Consider the following 22,035-nt stretch of genomic DNA (forward strand, 5'->3'; position numbering starts at 1 on the left):
TTATTGCATGTGTTTTAATTCCTGGCGGAGAATATTCCAACTGCAGAAACTTGGGCAAGGAAAAAAGTTTAAGAATACAGTGAGCTGAGATTAGTTGTGTTCAGGGAGGTATGGCCATAGGGTCTGGTGGTTATGTAAGAAAGCAACCACCATCTTGAGGGGGAGAGAGACCTGGCCTGGAAGACAAAGAGCCCTCCTCCAACCACCATCTTGAGGGGGAGAGAGGCCTTGCAATTTTTTGTATTGTGTTGCAATTTTACTGTACACCGCTATGATCATTGCGGAATAGCGGTCTATAAATAAAAATTATTATTATTATGCATAGGTTTTAAAAATTTGAACTATCAGAGAATATGCCGATCCAAAAATGTATTTGCTGAATATGGTTATAGATAAAAACCCAGAACAAAAATGCGGGAGACTTATATTTTATATGACGACAGCAGCTAGAATACTTTGCGCACCGAAATGGAAAGAAAAGGAATGCCTGAATATAAAAGACTGGATTTTGAAACAATATGACTATATGAAGACAAATAAAATTGATGCATTTGTTGAAAAGAAATCATTTGTTAACTTCAAGAAAGAGAGCTGCTGCTCTCTTAGAGATTTGCATTCAGTCCTTTTCTTCTCGCCTGGAGCTGAGCCCACCAAAAGTGGAGATATTGCATCCTTATCTCTCATCTAAAAATGACCCACAAAAACTGGAGATTGAGAATTGGAAAACTGGAGAGGAAAAGGGAGCGAAAGAAGGGGTACCAACAAGAGACAGAAAAAAGCTGGCCTCAGCCACATTAGCTTCAGCCATGTCCATCACTGGCTTTCACCCTGCCCATGTCTGCATGTATCCCAATATATTCTTTCAGAGAAATTGAGGCTCTTAATAGCAAAAAAATGTCTTTATTCACACTAAAACTTGTTTGCCTCATCAGATCCATCTCTATTTTTCTGCAAGTTATTCTTTGATATCATTACAGCGTTCATAACACAGACTTGGAGGGAAAACTCATTGGGTGGACAATACAAATCAAACTCCAAACCAAAATTAGACTAAATTAATGCATTTTGCAGTGCAATATGCCTGGCATATTTTGGCATGTTTTTCAGGAGAAAAATATTTTTTAAAAAACACAGCAGCTTAAGTAGAACATGTTGTTTCAGAGAATCTAAATTTGGAATTTCAGCAGCCATTTGGGTAAATTATATTGTATCAAACATATCTTCGAGTCACCTAAAATGTTTTAAATTGGTTAATCTAATCAACCGGCAGCGCAATCTGCTGAACCCTCAATTTGAAAGCAGGTCCCACTGTGTTAAATGGAGCTTACTCCTAGGTAAGTGTGAAGAGGACTTTTTGTTTAAAATGAAAAGTGATTAGCATAATCCTTACAGAAAAGCCATCTGTCACAACATCATACAGCAGTGAACCCTGTAGATTGTGTGTTGTGCGAAACACCATTTCTTTTTGCCTTTTCCTGAGCATCAAAGCAGAAGCGTAAAGACGACACATGACCCCGAAGCACAACAAATATTTAGGTGACCCTGTTTGTGTTTCTTGGCTGAACTGTGTGAACATTGAGGAGGAACTGCGCAAGAAATTACTGGAGGAAAAGAAGCCAAAGAAAGACTCCCAGATATGTGACACAGCCAGGTCTGTTAATGAATTAGAATCAGTAACTGCTATGTTACTTAAAAGGATCTGAATTATAGTTGGTTCATTCTATATCAGGAATTGAGAAGCCAGCTTTTCTAAAGGGCTATTGATCTATGGGGAAAGTCAATCGGGAGCCTACAGCTGGTAGTAAGAGAAGTCAACATTTACATGAGACATTATACACTCATGGCTCCACATTTGTGGCTTTAACTGTTGTGGATCTGATTATTCACAGATTTGATTAATATGTTCTCTCTAGGAATATCTATGGTCATCTGTAACGACAACACTCCTTCACCTTATTCCCCGTTCCCAGTAAGGTTTTGAAAATATTTCATCTTCCATTATACTAATGGCAAACAACAATACATTGGTTTTCCAGTCTATCAACTCATTTATATCATTGTCCTTTTCAGGAGTTTTTTCTAGATCAGTTCTTGTAACCAACAAACGTGTTTCTTTTTATCAGCTGTGGACTTAACACCTCATCTGGTAAAAAGTCTTTGTTTCTTCCTGTTTCCCTGGACCTTCTTTGAGTGCTTTGAGCAATCTTTACATCTTCTTCTGTAGACTGTAAAGTGTCCCTTATCGAAGTAATCACGTTTCCTTTGCCCTTTTTTGATGCAGAGGAGGAGGATGAAGATGAGGAGGAGGAGGAGGCAGAGGAGGAGGAGGTGGGTGCCCATTTACAGTATTTATTTTGGTTAAGTGTGCTGTTTTTAAAGTGTATTTTTCCAGTATTTATTTTTATTAAATGTATTTTTAAAGTGAATTTTTTGCAATATTTATTTTTATTAAATGTATTTTTAAAGTGTATTTTTGCAGTATTTATTTTAATTAAATGTATTTTTAAAGTGTATTTTGATCATGCCTAAGAAACATGCATTTATATTAACATTTTTTAAAAATCATCCCATTTTTTCGTGTGTCCTCCATTTTTAGAAAAATGTGTCCTACATTTTAAAATGTTGTCCTACATTTGTCCCGATTTGGAGGTCCTGACTTATGGCAACCCTTCATGAAAGGTATTTCCGTCTCCACCACAACTTCATGCTTCTGAAGTCTAGCCTGCAACAATATTTGCAAGTAGTTCTCGGTAGGTTAATTTAGGGCTCAAAGGTACAATATAAACACCATAAACAGATAACATAAAGAAAATAGTCACATTTCCCATTTCTTTTTGTTTTTCACGCACAGAGCAAACACAGTTCCAACTGGAACTAGTCAGGAGACTTGGCCACCAAGAATTCCTGCCCGTACCGCCATGGCACCCAATGAGATGGCTTTGTAGGTAAGCAATATACTATACCTTTCATAATATCATATTCATTTTAATTTGTATTCTTGTCTATTAAAAATTATGTTTTTATTTACAGAAATTGTGGAACAGACAATCCACCAGAGGCAGTTTCCTGCAATCAATGCAGTCTTTGACGGCAGCATTAATTGTTGATTGTAGTTTTATATCTCTCTCTCTCTGGCTTTGCTTTGCGAACGAAGATTCAGGAAGGACTGAGGAAAAGGGTAAATTATATAATTAAATAATAGCTATAGTTTGTATTTTGCCATGAAGTTTTAAGATTACCATGAGAAACTTATATATCAGGCTATACAATAGGAGTAAACAAGTAGTTTACAACATGCAGTAATATCCAACTGTAAAGGAAGTAGAACTAGAAAGATAATGACATCAATGATCAGATGTAAATATAGGTACGTAAGTTAGGAGTTTGTTTGTATTAGTCAATGTTTAGTTCTGTGTTTTATATTTTATGACGTTGTTATGCTAATTTTTCTATCTCTCTGCTTGTTATTCTTTATTCTAAATAAATATTTTTTTTAAAAAAAAAAAGCCCAGAAATAAAATTTCTCAGAAAAACAAATAAAATTTAAGATTTTTGATCCTTGGCAACAAAAAAACCTCTGCCCAAAAGCCAATACAATGTCCCTGAACTGTTTGAGATTTAAAAACGCTTAAAAGCCAGTTATATAAAGCCAGGCCGCTTTCAAGACGCCTGGAAGCACCGGCTGCGAAGGGCCGCCTCCTCCTCCTCCTCGTCTTCCTCCTCATGGCCTCCAGAACTCCGTAGACGCCATTTGGGCGCAGATGGTGCTGGACTTTCATAAGTGCGCCTACCCCAGCATCATCGCCGCCACCCGCATCAAAGCCACCACCCCAGAAGCCAAGAGACAAGCAGTCGAGTCCTACAGAAGGGGCATCACAGAACTGGAGCGAGGAGTGATAGTCATAGTCACCGGCCAAGGAGAGCCTCCAGGCCAAAATGATGACCAACTTGCAATTGGCCAAGGTCTGCTTGGAGCGGTTGGAGAAGCAGACGCAGGCATTGAAGCCGGTCCCCAGGCAGCCGAAATGAAGCGGATCCTCCTAGCCACTATAGTCTTTGAGAAGACCGTAACCCTCTCTCCACTTTGGATGACTACTTTTCTTATGTTGTGGTATTTCTTTGGCGGGTCTAATAAAAGTATACGCTGTTTTTTTTTTTAAAAGCCAGTTATATATTAAATAAAAGAAGAACAACAATGATCTACTTTTAACTCTCTCGGATGTGGATGAGAGTTTAGACGCCCTACTGAGTGTTTTGGAAGAATTTAACAAAGTCTGAGGGTCAATAAAAGTAAGACCTCGGTGCTAACCCTGAATATGGCATGTGATGAAAAACAAAGAATAACGAAAGCCACTGGATTTCAGATAGTAAACAAAGTTAAATATATAGGTATAATTTTCACCACAAAAAAATATGGACTTATTTAAAAACAATTAAGTGTTGTGATCCACTATAAACAAAGATCTAAAAACGTGGCAAAAGTTAAACCTTTCTTGGCTGGGAAAAATTTCTGTTATCAAAATGATAATGTTATCAAAATGATATTTTTGACAACAAGCCCTTTAAACTATGGCATAAGGAGCTATCCAAGTTTATATGTGGGGGAGCCAAGGGTTCAGCTAAAAGTAATGCAAGATTTAACAGCTAAGTAAGGGGGGGACTAGCCTTACCCAATTTACAAATTTATTATGAAGCATGTTGCTTTGAGTGTCTCCGTGATTAGATTTTGTTAAGTGATAGGAGATTGTTAAGCTTGGAAGGAGTGGACCAAGGGTTTGGACTACACGCTTGCCTACTGTATGATATATGCAAGGTTCACAATGATTTTCTAAATCACTTTGTAAGAAGGGCATTATTGAAGGTTTTGTTCAAATATAAAACAGGGCTTTACTCTACTTATTAGCGGAGCTAATAAACAAGACATTGGGATTAAGTGTTGAATTTAAAAAATTGGATCAAATGACAGAGGAAGGTTACTCTTGTGGTTGGCTGTTATATAGACAGTTAAGGGAGAGATTCTTGCTAGACATCAAAATGAAGGGAATTAGCCCTGGACATACTAAATTCAAGGATATTCTAAACTCTGATAACCCCCACAAAATCGCTCTGTTTTATAAATGCCTACTAGAATTCGAGCTAGAAGAAGAAACAATAAAAGAGCAAATGATTAAATGGTCACAGGACTTAAAACAGAACATAATGCTAGACCAATGGGGGGAAAAACTTGGAACAAAAGTTTAAAATACACATTGGCTAGTGAACTAAAAGAGAATTCCTTCAAAATACAGTTTAGATGGTATCTGACCCCGGCAAGGATGGCTAGAATTTACTGTTCTATATTACAACTAGCGCAAGGGTAGTCCTCACTAGCAAATGGAAATTAGAGGGTTTACCATCAGAAGACGAATGGTTTCATAAGTTAATGGATTTGGTTAAGCTAGACAAGCTTACATGCTTGCTGAGAAAACAAGTTTGGGAAAAACAAAGCAAAATTTGGAAAACGCTTTATAGCTACTTAAACAGATCAAAGATCAAAGATGAGATTTTCTGATTAGATAATGTAAGAAAATAGAATTAGCGGAAATAACTGGGATATTTATATGAGAGACTGAGACCGTAAAGTTAAAAAAGACTCAAAAGGTATTTGTGGTCTAACGCTGCTAATTAGTTATAAGGTTGGTGTGGTAGTAAATTCTGTATTACTAATGACTTGGATGACGTTCAGGAAGTCGACTTTTTAGTTGTAGTCAGTTTGTTGGTTATTTGTCTATGTTTTATTTGTTTGCGTTCTATGTTCTTTTCTTTTATTGGTAAATGAATGTATTTCTCCCATTTTACTAATAAATAAAATAATACAAAATAAAGTTGGGAAATGGTTAGCACTTAAATTAAGAAAGAGGGAAAATAGAAATCGAATTGTCAGGATTAAAAAAGATGGAGAAGTGTATACAAGGCAAGACGATATCAAAAAAAATTTCTATGAATATTATCAAAGGTTATATAATAAGGATAAAACAGACAATTTAAACTTGGCAGATTGGCTGGGGAAAGAAACTATAGTAAAATTAGAGAATGAACAAGTAAACCTCTTGGAAAAAGAAATATCAATAGAGGAGATTCAAAGGCAATAAAGGAGAGTAAGAGCAATAGATCTCCCTGACGGATTTCCTGCAATCTTTTGTAAGGTGTTTTAATAGGAACTCAGCCACCCTCTTCAACAAGTATATAATCATGCATTAACTAACAAAATCCCAGATACATGGAAAGAAGCAAATATAATCGTAATTCCCAAAGATAATAAAGATAAAGAGGACCCGACAAACTATAGACCGATTTCATTATTAAATGCGGCTTATAAAATATATACTTTAATACTGGCAAACAGATTAAAAACTTGTTTAAAAGAAATTATCAGTGACGATCAAAAAGGTGTTTTGCCCAACAGACAATTAAAAGATAGTATTCGATATGTCTTGAATACTTTAGAATACTATAATAGACACAAAGAAAAACAGGCAGGTTTATTTTTCTTGGATTTACAGAAAGCTTTCGATTCTGTGAGATGGGATACCATACTAAAAATCTTAAAAGAAATGAAGATCAGAAATAATTTCTCAAAAAGAACAGAGAATATTTATAAGGAGCAAAAAGCCACATTATATAATAATGGTGAAAAAACACCATCTTTCGCACTAAATAAAGGGACCTGCCAAGGCTGCCCTTTATCTCCCCTCTTATTCCTTGTAATAATCGAAATTTTGATTAGGAAAATAAACAATGAAAGGGATATAAATGGAATTAAAATTTAAAAATTTAATCTTAAATTGAGGGCAGTAGAAGGCGTAGATAAAATGATGAGAATATTAGAGGAATTTGGAAGAATTAGTGGCTGTAAAGTGAACTATAAAAAAACAGTGATTATTACCAAAAACATGAATATAGAGGAAAGAATTCGTCTACGAAAACACTCAGGGATCGAAATTAAAAAAACAAGTCAAGTATTTAGGTGTAGTAATAACAAATAAGACAAATGAGCTATTTGAAAATAACTATGTGAAATTATGGAAAACGATAAAAGAAGATTTTATACACTGGCAAAAACTACACCTTTTGTTGTTAGGAAGAATTGCGGCATGTAAAATGAAAGTTTTGCCCAAAATCCTATTTCTATTTCAAACCATCAGAATCCCTGATAAAAACTTATTAATATGGCAAAAAGAAATTACAAAATTTATATGGGGAGGCAAAAGATTAGGGTTAAGATGAAGATTACACAGGACACAAAAGAAAGAGGGGTTTTAGCAGTTCCTAATATTAAATTATACTATGAAGCGAATTGCCAGTGTTGGATTAGAGATTGGATGCTATTGGAGGATAAAAAAACTACTAGAATTAAAAAGAGAGGGTCTTAGATTCGGATTACAAGCGTTTTTATTATATGATAAGGAAAAGGATAATCGGGCTGTCAAAGACCATTCGTTGTATTAGAATCTCCTTACTTAATATCTGGAAAATATATAGAAACAGGATTATTGTCAGTGTCCCCAGATGTGCTTCACCTTTAGAAGCTCTTTATACTAGAAAAGAAAGACATAGAGAAGGTAATTGGATTGAGTATGAAAATTTATTAAGAGTGATAAATAACAAACTTGAGTTAAAAACACACGAAGAACTAATACAAGAGAATTTTAAGTCACATGCATCGATCTTCAGGAATGGGGAACACTAGACAAAAAAATCTGAAATAGAAGAAATATTATATAGCAAAGAGGGTTAAAAAAGGGCTGATGGGGGAAATATACAAAATACAATTAATTTGGGATACAGAACAAGAGGTTGTTAAAGATGTTATGCTTAGAGATATAGGGTGCCCGATTAATATGGACCAATGGGAAAAAGCATGGGAACGAAACTTAAAAGTTCACAGCCGCACAGAATTTAAAAGGAAAATTGGCTTAAAATCACACCGCCAAGATTGGCTAAAATTTACAAAGACAAAGATATGAATAGCTAATGTTGGAAATGTGGGTTAGCTCCAGGATTTTATATATTCATTGTTGGTGGTCATGTGAATTAACTAAAAAAAATTTTGGAATACTATAGTAAAAGAAATAAATTTAATTCTAGATACAGTGGACCCTTGTTATCCGCTGGGGTTTGGTTCCAAGATCCCCCATGAATAACAAAATCTGTGTATGTTCAAAGTCCCATCAAATATAATGACACGGCAAAATGGTGTCCCTTGTTAAAAAAATGGAAAATCAAGGTTTGATATTTTAAATGTATACTTGTTGTGAACATTTTAAAACCGTGGATGCTTGAATCCGTGTATAAATAATCCATGTTTTTAACTCTGTACTGTGATGTTTTTAATCTTTTGTAAGCCGCCTTGATCATATTTATGGAAAGGCGGGGTATAAATAAAAATTATTATTATTATGTATAATTAGGGCCAACTGTATTAACTTACAGAAAACACTGGAAAATATTTTACTTAATATGTTTGAAGATAATATAGAGAGAAAGTATGGCAAGGTCCTGAGATATATGTCAGTAGCTGCTAAAATTCTTTATGCTTTATCACTGGAAGAATGGGTTAATTATTTGTACGATTAATAATAATAATAATAATAATAATAATTAGATTTATTTCTAGCCCACCCAATCACGAAGAATCTGGGTGGGTTACAACAGTAAAATACATCAAGTTACAACAAATTTACTACAGATTTACTACAGATGGATAAGCTTAGTACTATGGTGACAGACAGCCCCGAAGAGACAATAGTTGAAGACTGGGATAAAGTTAAAACGAAATGGGGAGATTTACTAATAACTGTTAATGTTAATTTTGTTGTTGTATTCCTCTCTTTCTCTTCAGGGAATTCTCAATCTGGAATAAATATATATATATATATGGAATAAATAAGTATCCCTAGGATAGAGAGATATATAAAATAAACTAGTTTTTATTCTGTGACGTTATATATGGAGATAATTAAGGTATAGGCTGTAAAATCGAGGGATGGCTTAGAAAACGAAGGATTGGTAAATAATTGGTTTCAATATTTTCAATTTATAGATTTAAAGTAGACCAAAAAAAGAGGGATTTCAAAGAAAAAAATACTGAATTAACAACTAAAGTGGAAAATAAAACAGTTATCAAGGATGTACAAAACTAGACACAGAGGATGAGATAATAAAAGAAAACAAGTTAAAATGGGCAGAAAATTTTGACTAATTATTATTATTATGATTATTATTATAAAAACATGGTGTTTTTTGGTTTTTGTGGTTTTTCCATATTCTCGGGGGTCCTTGTGTCCCCAACCCTAGCAAATATGGAGAACAAGTGTGTGTGTGTGTGTGTGTATATATATATATATATATATTAAAGTTTAATTCACTATAACCGATGAAAATGTGGTTTGTCGCTTCCTTTGATCACAGTGCTATAAAAACTTGGCTGTCTTTGCCTTTGGGACTCCCAGTAATTTGGGAACAACGCTGCATCTAAATAAATGCATGTTTTCCCTTTCTCAATATCATGGCTCCTAAGTCTCCACAACAAACCCACACAACAAAAGGGCAAGTGGCCCTTCTATTGCGAAGTCGAAGGCTTCTGGAACATGGCCACATGGCCCCAAAAACCCACACACAAAAAAACCCCTATGTATTTCTATTGTTGCAGCCTAGAATCGCATTGGCCTTCTCAGCCGCAGCGTGACCATCTGGGCTCAACTCAGGGGCTCCTAAAGAGACCTTCCACACATGAAGGCAGGCCTCCAGTTAGAGAATAAAATGGAGTCTGTCTCTCTCTGTCTCTGCCCCTCTTTTTGTGCTTCTATGGCCGTTTCTGTGCTCCTCCCAAAAGGAGGAGCAGAAGGCGGGGAGAAATGGCCGCCACTGCGCCTCCTTAATCTGGACTCAAGTCCTGAGGAGGAGGAGGAGGAGGAGGCAGGGAGGGAGGCGCTCTTGGGGCGGATGGCGATCCCAGCCTCCTGGATGTGTTCCTCGGGTGAGTCTTCGTCTTCTTCTCCCTCAGGACCCGCCCTTTTCCCCAGCCAGGATCCAGCCCTGGGCCTCCAGGGTCCTCAGCATCAGCCACAGAATGGAGGACCTTCCCTCCCTTTGGAGAGAGGACAGGGGAAAGCTCCTGGCCGTGTTAAGCCATGCTTCTTTGTTGCTGCTTTTAAATGGGAAGTCCTCCTAGACATAGCAGCTTGGGGTGGAGGACATGTCCTGGGAATGGAGGACGCCTGGTCAGCCTGTTTGGGGGTTGCCATGGAGGACATGTCCTGGGAAAGGAGGACTGTTTGGAGGGGTTGCCTTGGAGGGCATGTCCTGGGAAAGGAGGACGTCTGGTTGCCCTGTTTGGAGGGGTTGCCTTGGAGGACATGTCCTGGGAAAGGAGGAGGCCTGGTTGTCCTGTTTAGGGGGTTTCCTTGGAGGATATGTCTTAAGAAAGGAGGACACCTGATCAGCTGTTTGGGGAGGGGGTTCTCTGGAAGACATGTCCTGGGAAAGGAGGATGCCTAGTCAGACAGGGTCTGCATTGGAGGACATGTCCTGAGAAAGGAAGACTGTTTGGAGGGGTTGCCTTGGAGGACATGTCCTGGGAAAGGAGGACGCCTGATCAGCTGTTTGGAGGGTTTCCCTGGAAGACATGTCCTGGGAAAGGAGGACTCCTGGTCGTGTTTTGGGGGGTTGCCTTGGAGGACAAGTCCTGGGAAATGAAGACTCCTGGTCAGCCTCTTTAGGGGTTGCCTTGAAGTACATGTCCTGGGAAAGGAGGACCCCTGGTTGCCCAGTTTTGCCTTGATGTATGGGGGTGCCCAGATGGCATAACCTCAAAGGAGGACCAGAAACCATGAAAATCAGGACACTGCAGAAAAACTTAGGCTTAAAAAATACTCCTAGAAATGTAAATCCATGTTTCTTAGTCATTCTGCAGAATGGAGAGAAGGCTGAAATGGAGGGTGCGTCCTGGAAAAGGAGGACGCCTGGTCACCCTGTCCTGGCAATAAGAGCCGTTCAACAGTGGAATATGCTGCCTTGGGAAATGGTGGGGTCTCCTTTCTTGGAGGCCTTTAAACAGAGGCTGGATGGCCATTTTGGGAGATGTTTTGATTGTGAGTTCCTGCATGGCAGGGGGTTTGGGCTGGATGGCCCTTGGGGTCTCTTCCAATGGCACTTGGGAAGAGGATGGAAAGGCAGCCCAGTCCTCTTGTCGCTGTTGTTGTTGTGTGCCTTCAAGTCCTTTCCGATTTACAGCGACCCTAAGGAGCATCTATCATGGGGTTTTCTTGGCAAGATGTCTTCAGAGAGGCTTTGCCATGGCCATCCTCTGAGCATGGAAAAACCGCAAATAACAAAAACACCATGTTTTTACTTATAGAGGACACCTCTCTAGGAATCCCTAGGTCCTCCAGTGCAACTCTGTGGTCAAAGTCTGACAGACATTGACCACAGAGTTGCGCAGGAGGACCTAGATATTCCTAGAGAGAACATATTAATCCAATCCGTCAATGATAAAATCCACAAATGTCAAAGCCGCAAATATGGAGGGATGACTGCATATATTTGTGTGTATCTTGTATCTTGACATGTCTTTTCAAAAGAGATACCTGTATTAGTCTGTTGTAGCATCAAAGGGCATCAAGGAATCCAGTCACACATTTTGAGGCTCAGGTGCAACATCAGATGAAGTGGACTGAGTCATGGAAGCTGACTCTAGAAGTTGTCTCATCCCAGGCTGGAGCCACACTGCAGAAATAATCTGGTTTGACACCACTTTAACTGCGACGACTCGGTACTATGGTTTCTGGGAAGTGTGGCTCCGCTTTGATGCCACAAGTGGTGTCAAGCCAGATTATTTCTGCAGTGTAGATCCAGCTCCGCTTTGCTGCCACAAGCTGCAATTCCCAGAATTTCATAGCATTGAGCCATGTCAGTTAAAGCCATGTCAAACCAGATTATTTCTGCAGTGTAGATCCAGCCCTAGTTTGTCCCAAAATATGTTATTGGATTCCTTTTTATATATCCAGTTCTCTTTCACACACATGGATTCACACATATATTGTGTATGTAGGGAGATCTTGTAGCACCTTTGAGATTAACTGAAATAAAGAAGTTGGCAGCATGAGCTTTCATAGACTTAAGTCTACTTCCTCAGATGCATTTGGATGTAAAATAATAATAATAATGTAGAGAGATCTTGTAGCAGCTTTGAGACTAAATGAAGGAAATAAGTTGGCAGCATGAGCTTTTGTAGACTTCAGTCTATTTCCTCAGATGCATTTTGTGGAGTGGAAACCAGGGACAGACATATATACACTATAGATATGTGTCAATGTCAATTCAAATTCAAAGCTCATGCTGCCAACTTCTTTCTTCCAGTTGGTCTCAAAGATGCTACAGTCTCTATATACTGATTCTACAGACGAACGCATTTATATCTTTGAACTCTACATATACTGTGTGTGAGAGAGAAAGAAAATGAGTTTGTTAGCTGTGAGGCCCATTAAAGTGTGGTTTCTGGCACAGAGACTGTGCATCTTGCAGCAAGGAGTGGATTGGATTATGTTTCTTACTTCATTGTTTTATTGAATAGAGATAAGAAAGAAGATATGAAATATTTACACCGTAATTGTTGCCAGGTGTGTTTATAGCTGCAAACATGATACAGTACTGTAGTCTAGAGGTTTTTGGAGAGGGCAGACTCTTTTTGTTTCAAAGCCTGGTCTGAATCAAGCTGATTTCTCGAGAGAGGGATGTTGTTTTCCTTACCTTTCCATGACACCATCCAGAATAAAGAGTGGCAATGAAACACTTCAATTTGAGCACTTTGAAGTTCTGTGCAGTGAAACGGTTCTTTAATCTCCTGTGTATTGATCAAATTGAATACCATTTGGCTTGGCTAGAGTAGATCCATTAGAACAATGGGATTTAGCCATGTGTTGACTCATAATTCAGTAAATGCCTCAGTGAGTTTGTTCTGTTTGGAAGTAAAGATTCAAGCCAACGTTTGGATTCTCAGCTTGTTGTTGATTGGGCTGGCTAATGGTTTCAGGAAAAGAAATCAAATGTGTTTACAGGATTTCTAGTTGGTCCACTTAGACCAGAGTTTGGGATGATGTAGCCCTCATTGTACTGTTGGACTGGTTACCAGGATTTCTCACTCTTGACTGCTGGGAGTTGCAATCCAACAGCATCTGGGCCACCACATAAATCCCATCCCTGATCTACAGTGACTAACAGTACCTCTCCAGGGTTTCAGGTAGGAGTCTTTCTTTCCTGCAGATGCTGGAGATTGAACCAACAACCTGTTCCATGCAAAACAGGTGTTTGGCTATTGATCTACAGCGCCCCCCCCTCCTTTTGTTTTTAAGGCTTTAAGAGACTATAAAATGTGTTGGTACAAATTGCTTCCTGAAAGAGGAAGCTTTCCAGAATGTTGGAGAATAACTGGATTTTGTTTCTACTCACTGAAGTGAATGTTTAATGGATTCACAAAATCTGGCTAGTAAACTGAGTGGGTGTACTTTGACAGCGTCATGTACCACTCAATGACATCTGCTGTGCAAACCAAAACAAACTGTTATTAAGAATCCTTTCTTCCTCTCTCTCTTTCTCTCTCCTCCCCTCCCTCACCCATTTTAGTCCTTTTCGTCCATCTCTCTCTCACGCCAGGGACCTCTGTACGTCTTGGAACAGGACGCAACAACTCTAAACTGTGTAAGTAATCTGCCAACATTTGAGCAATTTGTTTTCCTAAACCAAAATCTAGGGAGAACATTCTCTTGAAACTTCTCTTAAAAAGGTTGTGTCTGTCAAGCAAAAAGGGCTTTTTTGTTTGGTATCAGGTCGACGTATGGTAACTCTATAAATAAGAATTCAAAGATATAGCCATGTTAGTCTGTAGATTCAGTATGTAGAGAGATCTTGTAGCACCTTTGAGACTAACTGAAGGAAAGGAGTTGGCAGCATGAGCTTTTGTAGACTACTGTCTACTTGCTCAGATGCATGTCTATGAATAAGAGACCTCCAAGAGCCCTGTCACCTGCAACCCTGCTCAGGTCTTGCAAGCTCAGAGCTGTGATTTACTGAATAAGAAACTATTGGGAGACTAGAGGCTGAGGCTCTTAGGGTCAAAATCCTAGGGTTCCCCGGATTAAAAAGAGCACCAGTCTCATTGTTTCCTTCTCCCATTCTTCCCTGGTCTTCACACCCAATCACTGAATCATTCATTTTATTTATTTGTATCCTGCCTTTTCACCAAAATTGTGATACAAGGTGGCTTGTAGATAGGGTTGCCAGGTTTCCAAAACACTTATAGGGAACACTCAAAATTCATGACATGCAGAGTTGACAATTGTCTGTCTTTTTTAAAATGCATACTTTGCTTCTTTTTTGGCAAGCATCAACAGTCCTAAATCCATTTTAATCAGCTCATCATTATCTGCATTGGCAGTGAGCTACAGTTCACTTGCTCCTACAACTGGACCTCATCTTTTCTGGCCACACCTCCAAAAGTGGGATTTTGGCTATACAGTGGTGCCTCGGGTTACGAAAATAATTCGTTCCGCGGCCGCTTTCGTAACCCGAAAAGCCTTCGTAAGCCGAAAACCCATAGGCGCTAATGGGGAAAAAAGCCGCGGCTCTGCCGCGGCTCCATTTAAAATAGCGCCGGAGTTTTTTCGTAACCCGAAAAAACTTTCGTAACCCGAAACAATAAATCCCTATGGGATTTTTTCGTATCCTGAAAAATTCGTAACCTGGGTATTTCGTATCCCGAGGTACCACTGTATAAAAGAACAAGCTTCCCATCCTTCAAATAAGAGACATCCCTTACAAAAAGGGATACTTGGCAACCTTACTTGCAGAATAAAATGAGATACACATATGGCTAAAAACTTACCAAAAGCTGTATTTCAATAAAGTGGCTTATGCACTTTAAAATATAGAGTATATAACAGTGGTGGAGAACCTTTTAGAGACCGAGTGCCCAAACTGCAACCCAAACCCCACTTATTTATTGCAAAGTGCCACATCCATCTGGATTTCTAATGACAAACTCTAGTGAAGTCTGTGTTGGGACGATGGTGCATGTGCCCACAGAGGGGGCTCTGAGTGCCACCTCTGGCACGCATGCCATAGGTTTGCCATCACTGGTATATAAGCAAGTAAATGTGCAATACAAATTACTGATAGTACATCACCAAGTACAGGTTTGAGAGCTGGACAATGAAGACAACAAATAGGAAGAAAATCAGTTCATTTGAGATGTGATGCTGGAGGAAAGTGCTAAGCATAGTGTGGACAGTCAGAAAGACAAACAAATGGGTCCTAAAATAGATCAAGCCTGAAATCTCCCTGGAAGCATTTACAGCTTCTTGCTCTCTTTTAAACTCATTTATGGGATTGCTTTCAATCAGACATGGGGGCAGGACAGGGGTTGGAAGGCAATACTGACAAAGCCAAACTTCCAGAGCCAAGCACTCATTCATTCATTCATTCATTGTATTTATACCCCACTCTTCTGACACAGTGGCTCTTAGAGCAGCTTACAAATTGTTAAGTAGACAGTTCCCTGCCCTCAGGCTTATGACACAAAAGGAGAAGGGAATGGAAGGGGATCCTGTCCAGCAGATACTGCTGGTTCTTTTCTCCCTCTGAGGCCAGGGCAGTGGCCATTGCAATGAAGGGAGGTCCTTTCTTCTGCCTCTGGGCTAGGCATGATGGAGCTGTGCCTGCTCCTTCTCTCCCTCTGAGGCCAAGGTGGTGGCAGTAGGATATCAATCAGACACAGGGCAGGTTGGGGGAATCAGGGGTTGAAATCAGCACAGGCAAAGCCAAGCTCCCAAAAGCAGGAATTTACAGCTTCTTGCTCTCTTTTAACCTCCTTCATGGGATTGTTTTCAATCAGACACACCAGGGAGCTGAGGGATTTCAGTAAGCCAAGAGGGAGGGGGAGACAAGCCCCAAGCACCATGCCTACATTCTTCCTGCTTCCTTCCTGGTAACACACCAGCTGCCTCTTTGGAGCCAAATCACAGCAGAAGCAGGACGAATGTGTTCCTGGTGCCCCAGCCTCCCTTCCTGCCCTGCTTCTCAGCCTGTCTGCCATCAGTCGCAGGTAAGTTGTTTTTTTTAATCCATGGGGGTTCCTGGAACCCTTATGGATACGGAGGGCCAATTGTACCTACATGCAGTGATATGCTACACCAGCACTGTGCAATCCCCATGCTGAAAAGCAACACATGTCAGTGATTAAGTGCCTTTGTACAATGCACACGATACAACCACAATGCACAACATTGCTCTTTCTACAGTTCTGCTTCTGCTTTTGTCAACAGAGTATTTTTTTGTGCTATAGTGAATAATTCACCCTGCATACATCGTGTGACTTATGCATGCATGTGTCACTAATGGGATGCCAGCCAATGTGTGGTCTTTTAAGAGAAAAGTGTTACTTATACAGTACTCTTACAGTAACATGTAGTGCATTATGGCTAGAATATTGTTATGAAAAAAAGTTAATAACACCTAGGCTAATTTTAACAAATGTTCCAGGCTGTGTCAGTAAAATCGGAAGGTGATTTATGCCGAGTCAAACATCTGACCTGTTTTATCTTAGAACTTTATAGAGTAAACAACCCAATACTCTCCAGAACTTTGAGACTGTGACTCTCATCAATCCAAGCCAGCAAGGACAATGGTAATAGATTGTGTGAGGTCAGCACCATTTGAAGTGTGCCAACTTGTCTGTCTACACTCGCAGGAGTTCTCCATGGTTTGACAACAGAATTTCCTCACACTGCCTGGAGATGTGAAGAGCTGAACTAGGGATCTTCTAAATTCATAAGAGGTGCTGAGGCACTGAACTACAGCCCTAAGGTGGAAAGTAAGGTACCCTTTCTCTGTAGCTCTGTGCTTTGCAGTGTCTGAAAGCTTTCCTTAGTTAAAAAAAAAAGTGACACACACCAATGTGAAACACTACACATCTTAATTAAGCAGCTGCAACCTGGCTTATGTGCTCTTAAAGCCAGCTGGGAGCTGGACCTCTAAAAAGCCATCTGAGAATCTTTCCACAAGGAATCTTGCCCCAGTTTTAGCTCTGCTTTTATTGGATGCGCACAAGGGATTCTTTTCTCAGTGCCCTTTCAAGCAAGTGCCAGCTTGCACAGCAGTAGCAACACAGCTGGCTCCTGCCAGGGGCTGTCATTTGTCTACAGGGCTGCCAGCTGTGATATGTGACTCCAAAAACTAAAGCTAGCAAGGGCAGAGGTTGAGAAAGCATTTAAGTTCTGCCCAAGCAAATCCTTCTTTCAGTACAGCAGGATAATCCCTGCAAGCTGGATGCTTTGGCAGACTTCAGACTTCCACTGACCATTGCTAATTCTGCTTCTCCATGTAGTCATGCAAGAATTCATTTGTGCTCAGGATCAGACCCAGTCTTTAATGCCAGGGGTCAGTGCACGCTCAGGTTCTGTGAGGCTAATATTGTACATGAACGTTACAAACACAGTATTAAACTTTACAAAGATTTACATTTTAATCTAGGCAACGCTAACATGGGCAAAAACAATACAACATAGCCAAAATGGTTGAATGTGCGTGCGCATGTGTGTATGTGCACACAGATACACACATTTGAGTTCATTGCATAACTAAGGCACCACTTGTTCAAAGAAGTTTCCTAGTAAGTCTCTTTACTCTTAAAGACAAAGGATTTGGTCTCAAAATATTCCTGCCTCTCAGAACTTCTCTTCTAGAATACAAAACACACACAGCACAGTAGCTATAAAAAGTAAAACAGAATCCTAAGGAGATACGGGCCAAAGAATCTGCTCCCTGGGAAACAGCAGCTCAGTTCCTCACCAGCTTTTGTTCTCTACTAGAGCTTCTCAGTCAAACTTTGGTCCTCCAGGCATTTTTGGATTTCAACTCCCAAAAGCCCAGACAGTATGACAAACAGTACAGGTTTGTGGGAGTTATAGTCCAAACATAGTGATGGATTATGGGAATTGTCTTCCACAACATTTAGAGGACCAAAAATTGAAAACCACTACTTTAAATCAAGCCTTAACATGTATACCTGTATACTCCTGTAAGGATTCATCACTTACTGGATTAAACTAACACAGGAATGCATGGGAAATACTTGTAATTCTATGAGTTTGGCATCCCTGTTTTATGGGTCTGAGCAGATACCACTCAAATGTACCAATATTGAACTCCATGTGCTCTCGTAGCACTTTAATTCTCTTCCCAAGGGAGTCGGTCATAGAAGTGTGCCTTTTGTCACACTGGAAAAATCTGTTCAACAAAAGGCACACTTTTACAACTGTCTCCTTTGGGAAAAGAATGAAAGGGCTGTGACGGCATGTGGAGAGTTACAGAGAAGCTACTACTCTTCCATTCCCACTCCATTTTGACTTTCTTTTCTCATTCAACAAGCTGTGAGTGTCATCGGCATACTGGTGTCACCAATCCTCTGGACAACCTCTCCATCTGAATTGGATCTCGGGAGAGCCTTGGAATTTTTTTAACGTTGTACTTAAGATGCTATTTGTTGCTTTTTCAAAATGTCACATGGTAGTAATGTGTTACTAACACATTTATTTTAGTTACTTTTGTAATTTGTTTACCAAAAAAAATTAAAATGGCGCTGGTTCCCCCTAAATCATCCCCCTAAAAACATTAGTGAAGTAATGAAAAACATTACCTATTATACTTCTAAAAGTATTAACACTATCTTTTCTGTGTAATTTTGCAAAAGAAATGTCCCCATATGCTAGCCTTTTTAAATGCAAGTACCTCACTTGCAGAGAGATGCGATGGCTTAGCGGTTAAGATGCTGACTCTGACGATAGCAAGGTCAATAGAATGGAGGTTCAAGACCCAAGCTCTGTGGGATGGAGTGAATTCCCATCACTACTCCCAGCTTCTGCCAACCTAGCAGTTCAAAAGCATGTAAAAATACAAGTAGACAAATAGGTACCACTTTGTGTTTTACTTTTTATTTTTCCATCTTTAAAAACAGACGATATAAACAATTCCCAAACATAACTCACATAAACAAACAATGCTACACATAAACTCAAACTGACAAAGTTAAAATATTTTAAGTATCTTTTACTTCTCTAACTATAAACAACTTCCTGACTAACTATAGTTATCATAATTTTATAGCCTTTCTCTCATATGAACAGATCACTATCTATAGCTTAAGTCTGTTGTATGCCTAATAATTGTAAGTCTTCTCTAATACATTTCCCCTTTCTTTCTATATCTGTATTGGTGGATGGTAACACCTTTACCTCACTTGCACTTATTTAAATATAGAAATTAGAAATTAACCTTAATGAATGAATGGACCCCACTCAGATAATCAAGGTAAATGCATGCCAAGATCTCAGACTCTGGCTGCACATTCTGGAGAGACATACAGATGCTGTCTGCCCTCTCAAAGCAGATATTTGGTTTGCAGCAGCTTACACAATGCTAATGGTATGTGGGAGATTGCAGAGACAAAAGCTGGGAGATTCTGGCAAATGCAAAAAGGAAGGAAGCCTGCAAAAACAGATCCCAGTGTTTTTGGTCTGAACCAGCCCAAAATGTGCCCCCTTCAGCTCACTTCTGAATAGCCAAATCTATCACGGAAAGTAACTTTTTGTTCTGAAAGCTTAGCAGCCCTCCAGAGTGCCATGTTCCTGACAGGGAACATTTTTACAACCCTTCGTGTGCTCATAGTCTGCACAGATTCTTAGAGGGACTAAGAATATTTTCTGCTTCCATATTGAGCTGTGGTGGTTTTCTGCTCAGAGGTGTCTTAAATATCTGCTAAAGGCTTGGTATAGAAATATATTGCTGGCCAAGGATCTGCAACAAGTCCGAGACAGTTATTCTTTCTTATTAAATGAGAGGTGGCCATTTCTGCAAAGTAATTTGATGTTTGAGCCAAAGGCAGTAGTAACAACAACAACAGGGATGAGAGAACTATTTTTAAACTTTGCACCAACAGTAGATTTCTCTTATCAAGCCTAAAACAGCCTTTGCTGAAGGATGGAATGTATTTTCAGATTTTCCATGGCAAATGGCTGACCTCTTCTTCAGATCCTTTCTCAAAACCTACCTTTTCTCTGTAGCTTTTGGTTTAATCCTGTAATGCTCATCCCCAACTAAACCAAACTGTAAGTTTATGTGAATCAATTAGTTTACATTCATCTGTTCTTTCACTTGATTATCCCTCTCATCTTCTTCCACTTCTACTTCTTACCTTTGCCTTTCTTTCCATCTTCTTTTTCCTGGAGTGCATAGATTATCACAGGCATCCTGCTGGATTGTGATTGTAACATCATGCATAGCAAGTAACACACATGGCAGGGGGTTGGACTGGATGGCCCTTGCGGTCTCTTCCAGCTCTATGATTCTGTGATTCTTCATCCCCATATGCAAACATCTAAAAGAGTTTTTTATTTGTTGTTGTTTAATTTAGCTTGCTTTGAAGCTGGAATTAACATTTGTTCCATTTATTGGAATATTTATTCAACTGCATAATAAAAGGGGGGAATGATCTAAGTCCAAAACACACTGCAGAAGTAATCTAGTTTGAAACTACTTTAACTGCCCTGGCTCAGTGCTAGGGAATCCTGGGAATTGTAGTTTATGGTGGCTCTTTGACAGGGAAGGCTAAATGTCTCATAAAACTACAGTTTCTAGAATTCCACAGCATTGAGCCAGGACAGTTAAAGTGGTCTCAGACTGGATTATTTCTGCAGTATGTTTTGGACCCTGGTTTGGATTTCCTGCAGCAAAGATCTGCTACTATACAGTTCATTGTTATTACAGTATGTAATAAGTATCATAAAACATATTATATCATAAGTATTAACTATCATAATAATTATATTTTATATACTTGTGCACACAATATGATCCTTGTATATGTATGCACAGAGAGATATTTATTGAAGTGATTAATAAACAGAACTAAAAACAAAATGAATACAAATGTTTTGGTTTCTGCCTTCTTGAATTGCTGAGGATGAAACTGAGCTCCATTCAGTTTGTCAGTTCAGAACATTCTGTGTCCAACATTCTTCAGTGGATGATGATATTATCCTCTAGTACTAAGATCTTAAGTCTACAAATCCAGAATTTCTCCCTTTTGTCCAAGGTGCATGAAGGATATAGCATCTCAGTACCAAACACAGACAAATCAGAGAGGATATAATGTCCCCAAATGAAATGCCTGGCCCCTGGGTGCTCCAGCATCCTGGTCTAAATTGCAGGCTTCTGGTTCCTGAAATGTGTGTGCAAGTCTGTGGTTGTTTTCACCGCATAGTACAGATGACATCCTGGATCTCTGCATCTAAGCACATAAATATGATTGCTGTACCAGCAGATAATGTGTGGTTTAGAAAGACTGGGGTCTTTCCAGTCACTGTGTTCCTAAAAATAACCTGAAAAATAAGGTACTTAACAGGTGATGCAACACACACACATACACACACAATATATATATGTATGTATGTATGTATGTATGTATGTATGTATGTATGTATGTTTATACATGTAGAATCATGGAGCTGGAAGAGACCACAAGGGCCAGAAAGTCCAATGCTTTGCCATGCAGGAATACACAATCAAAGCACCCCTGACAGATGGCCATCCAATCTCTGTTTAAAAACCTCCAAAGAAGTTTTTTAAACAGAGTGTGTTCCACTGTCGAATAAGTCTTACCATCAAGACGTTCTTCCTGAAGTTGAGGTGGAATCTCTTTTCCTGTAGCTTGCATCCAATGCACCATGTCCTGGTCTCTGTAGCAGCAGAAAAGAGGATTTCTCCACCCTCAATATGATATCCTCTGAGGCTGAGAGAGTGGGACAGGCCCAAAGACACCCTGTGGATTGCCACGGCCAAAACAGAGATTTGAAACCTGGCCTGCAGAGTCATAGTCCAGTGCTCAAGCCACTGCATCACAATGGCTTTCATATCGTGGACTGCACCATCTTCAAGAACTAGAAG

The 22,035-nt window shown here is 39.3% G+C and overlaps 1 protein-coding gene and 1 long non-coding RNA gene across 4 annotated transcripts in view; both read left to right on the forward strand.

Annotated features, from left to right (window-relative positions):
- The first annotated feature begins 2,606 nt into the window (after nt 1–2,606).
- On the forward strand, nt 2,607–3,496 carry LOC121937473. The gene is made up of 3 exons (XR_006105142.1): nt 2,607–2,750; nt 2,852–2,945; nt 3,031–3,496. It is a non-coding gene; the product is annotated as an uncharacterized LOC121937473 (long non-coding RNA).
- Nucleotides 3,497–9,888: 6,392 nt separating this feature from the next.
- The window catches only part of BEAN1 (brain expressed associated with NEDD4 1), a 29,711-nt gene continuing 17,564 nt past the window's right edge, over nt 9,889–22,035 (forward strand). The window contains exons 1-3 of one of the 3 annotated variants that reach the window (XM_042437928.1): nt 9,889–10,018; nt 13,663–13,737; nt 16,034–16,138. In XM_042437928.1, coding sequence (XP_042293862.1) covers nt 9,985–10,018; nt 13,663–13,737; nt 16,034–16,138 — 214 coding nt within the window. In that variant the 5' untranslated portion in view covers nt 9,889–9,984. Of the gene's footprint in view, nt 10,019–13,271; nt 13,280–13,662; nt 13,738–16,033; nt 16,139–22,035 lie in introns of those variants that run through there. The other 2 variants (XM_042437930.1, XM_042437929.1) reach the window with 2 other exon arrangements.

Source organism: Sceloporus undulatus, chromosome 8 (genome assembly GCF_019175285.1).
Source record: "Sceloporus undulatus isolate JIND9_A2432 ecotype Alabama chromosome 8, SceUnd_v1.1, whole genome shotgun sequence".
Taxonomy (NCBI): Eukaryota; Metazoa; Chordata; class Lepidosauria; order Squamata; family Phrynosomatidae; genus Sceloporus; species Sceloporus undulatus.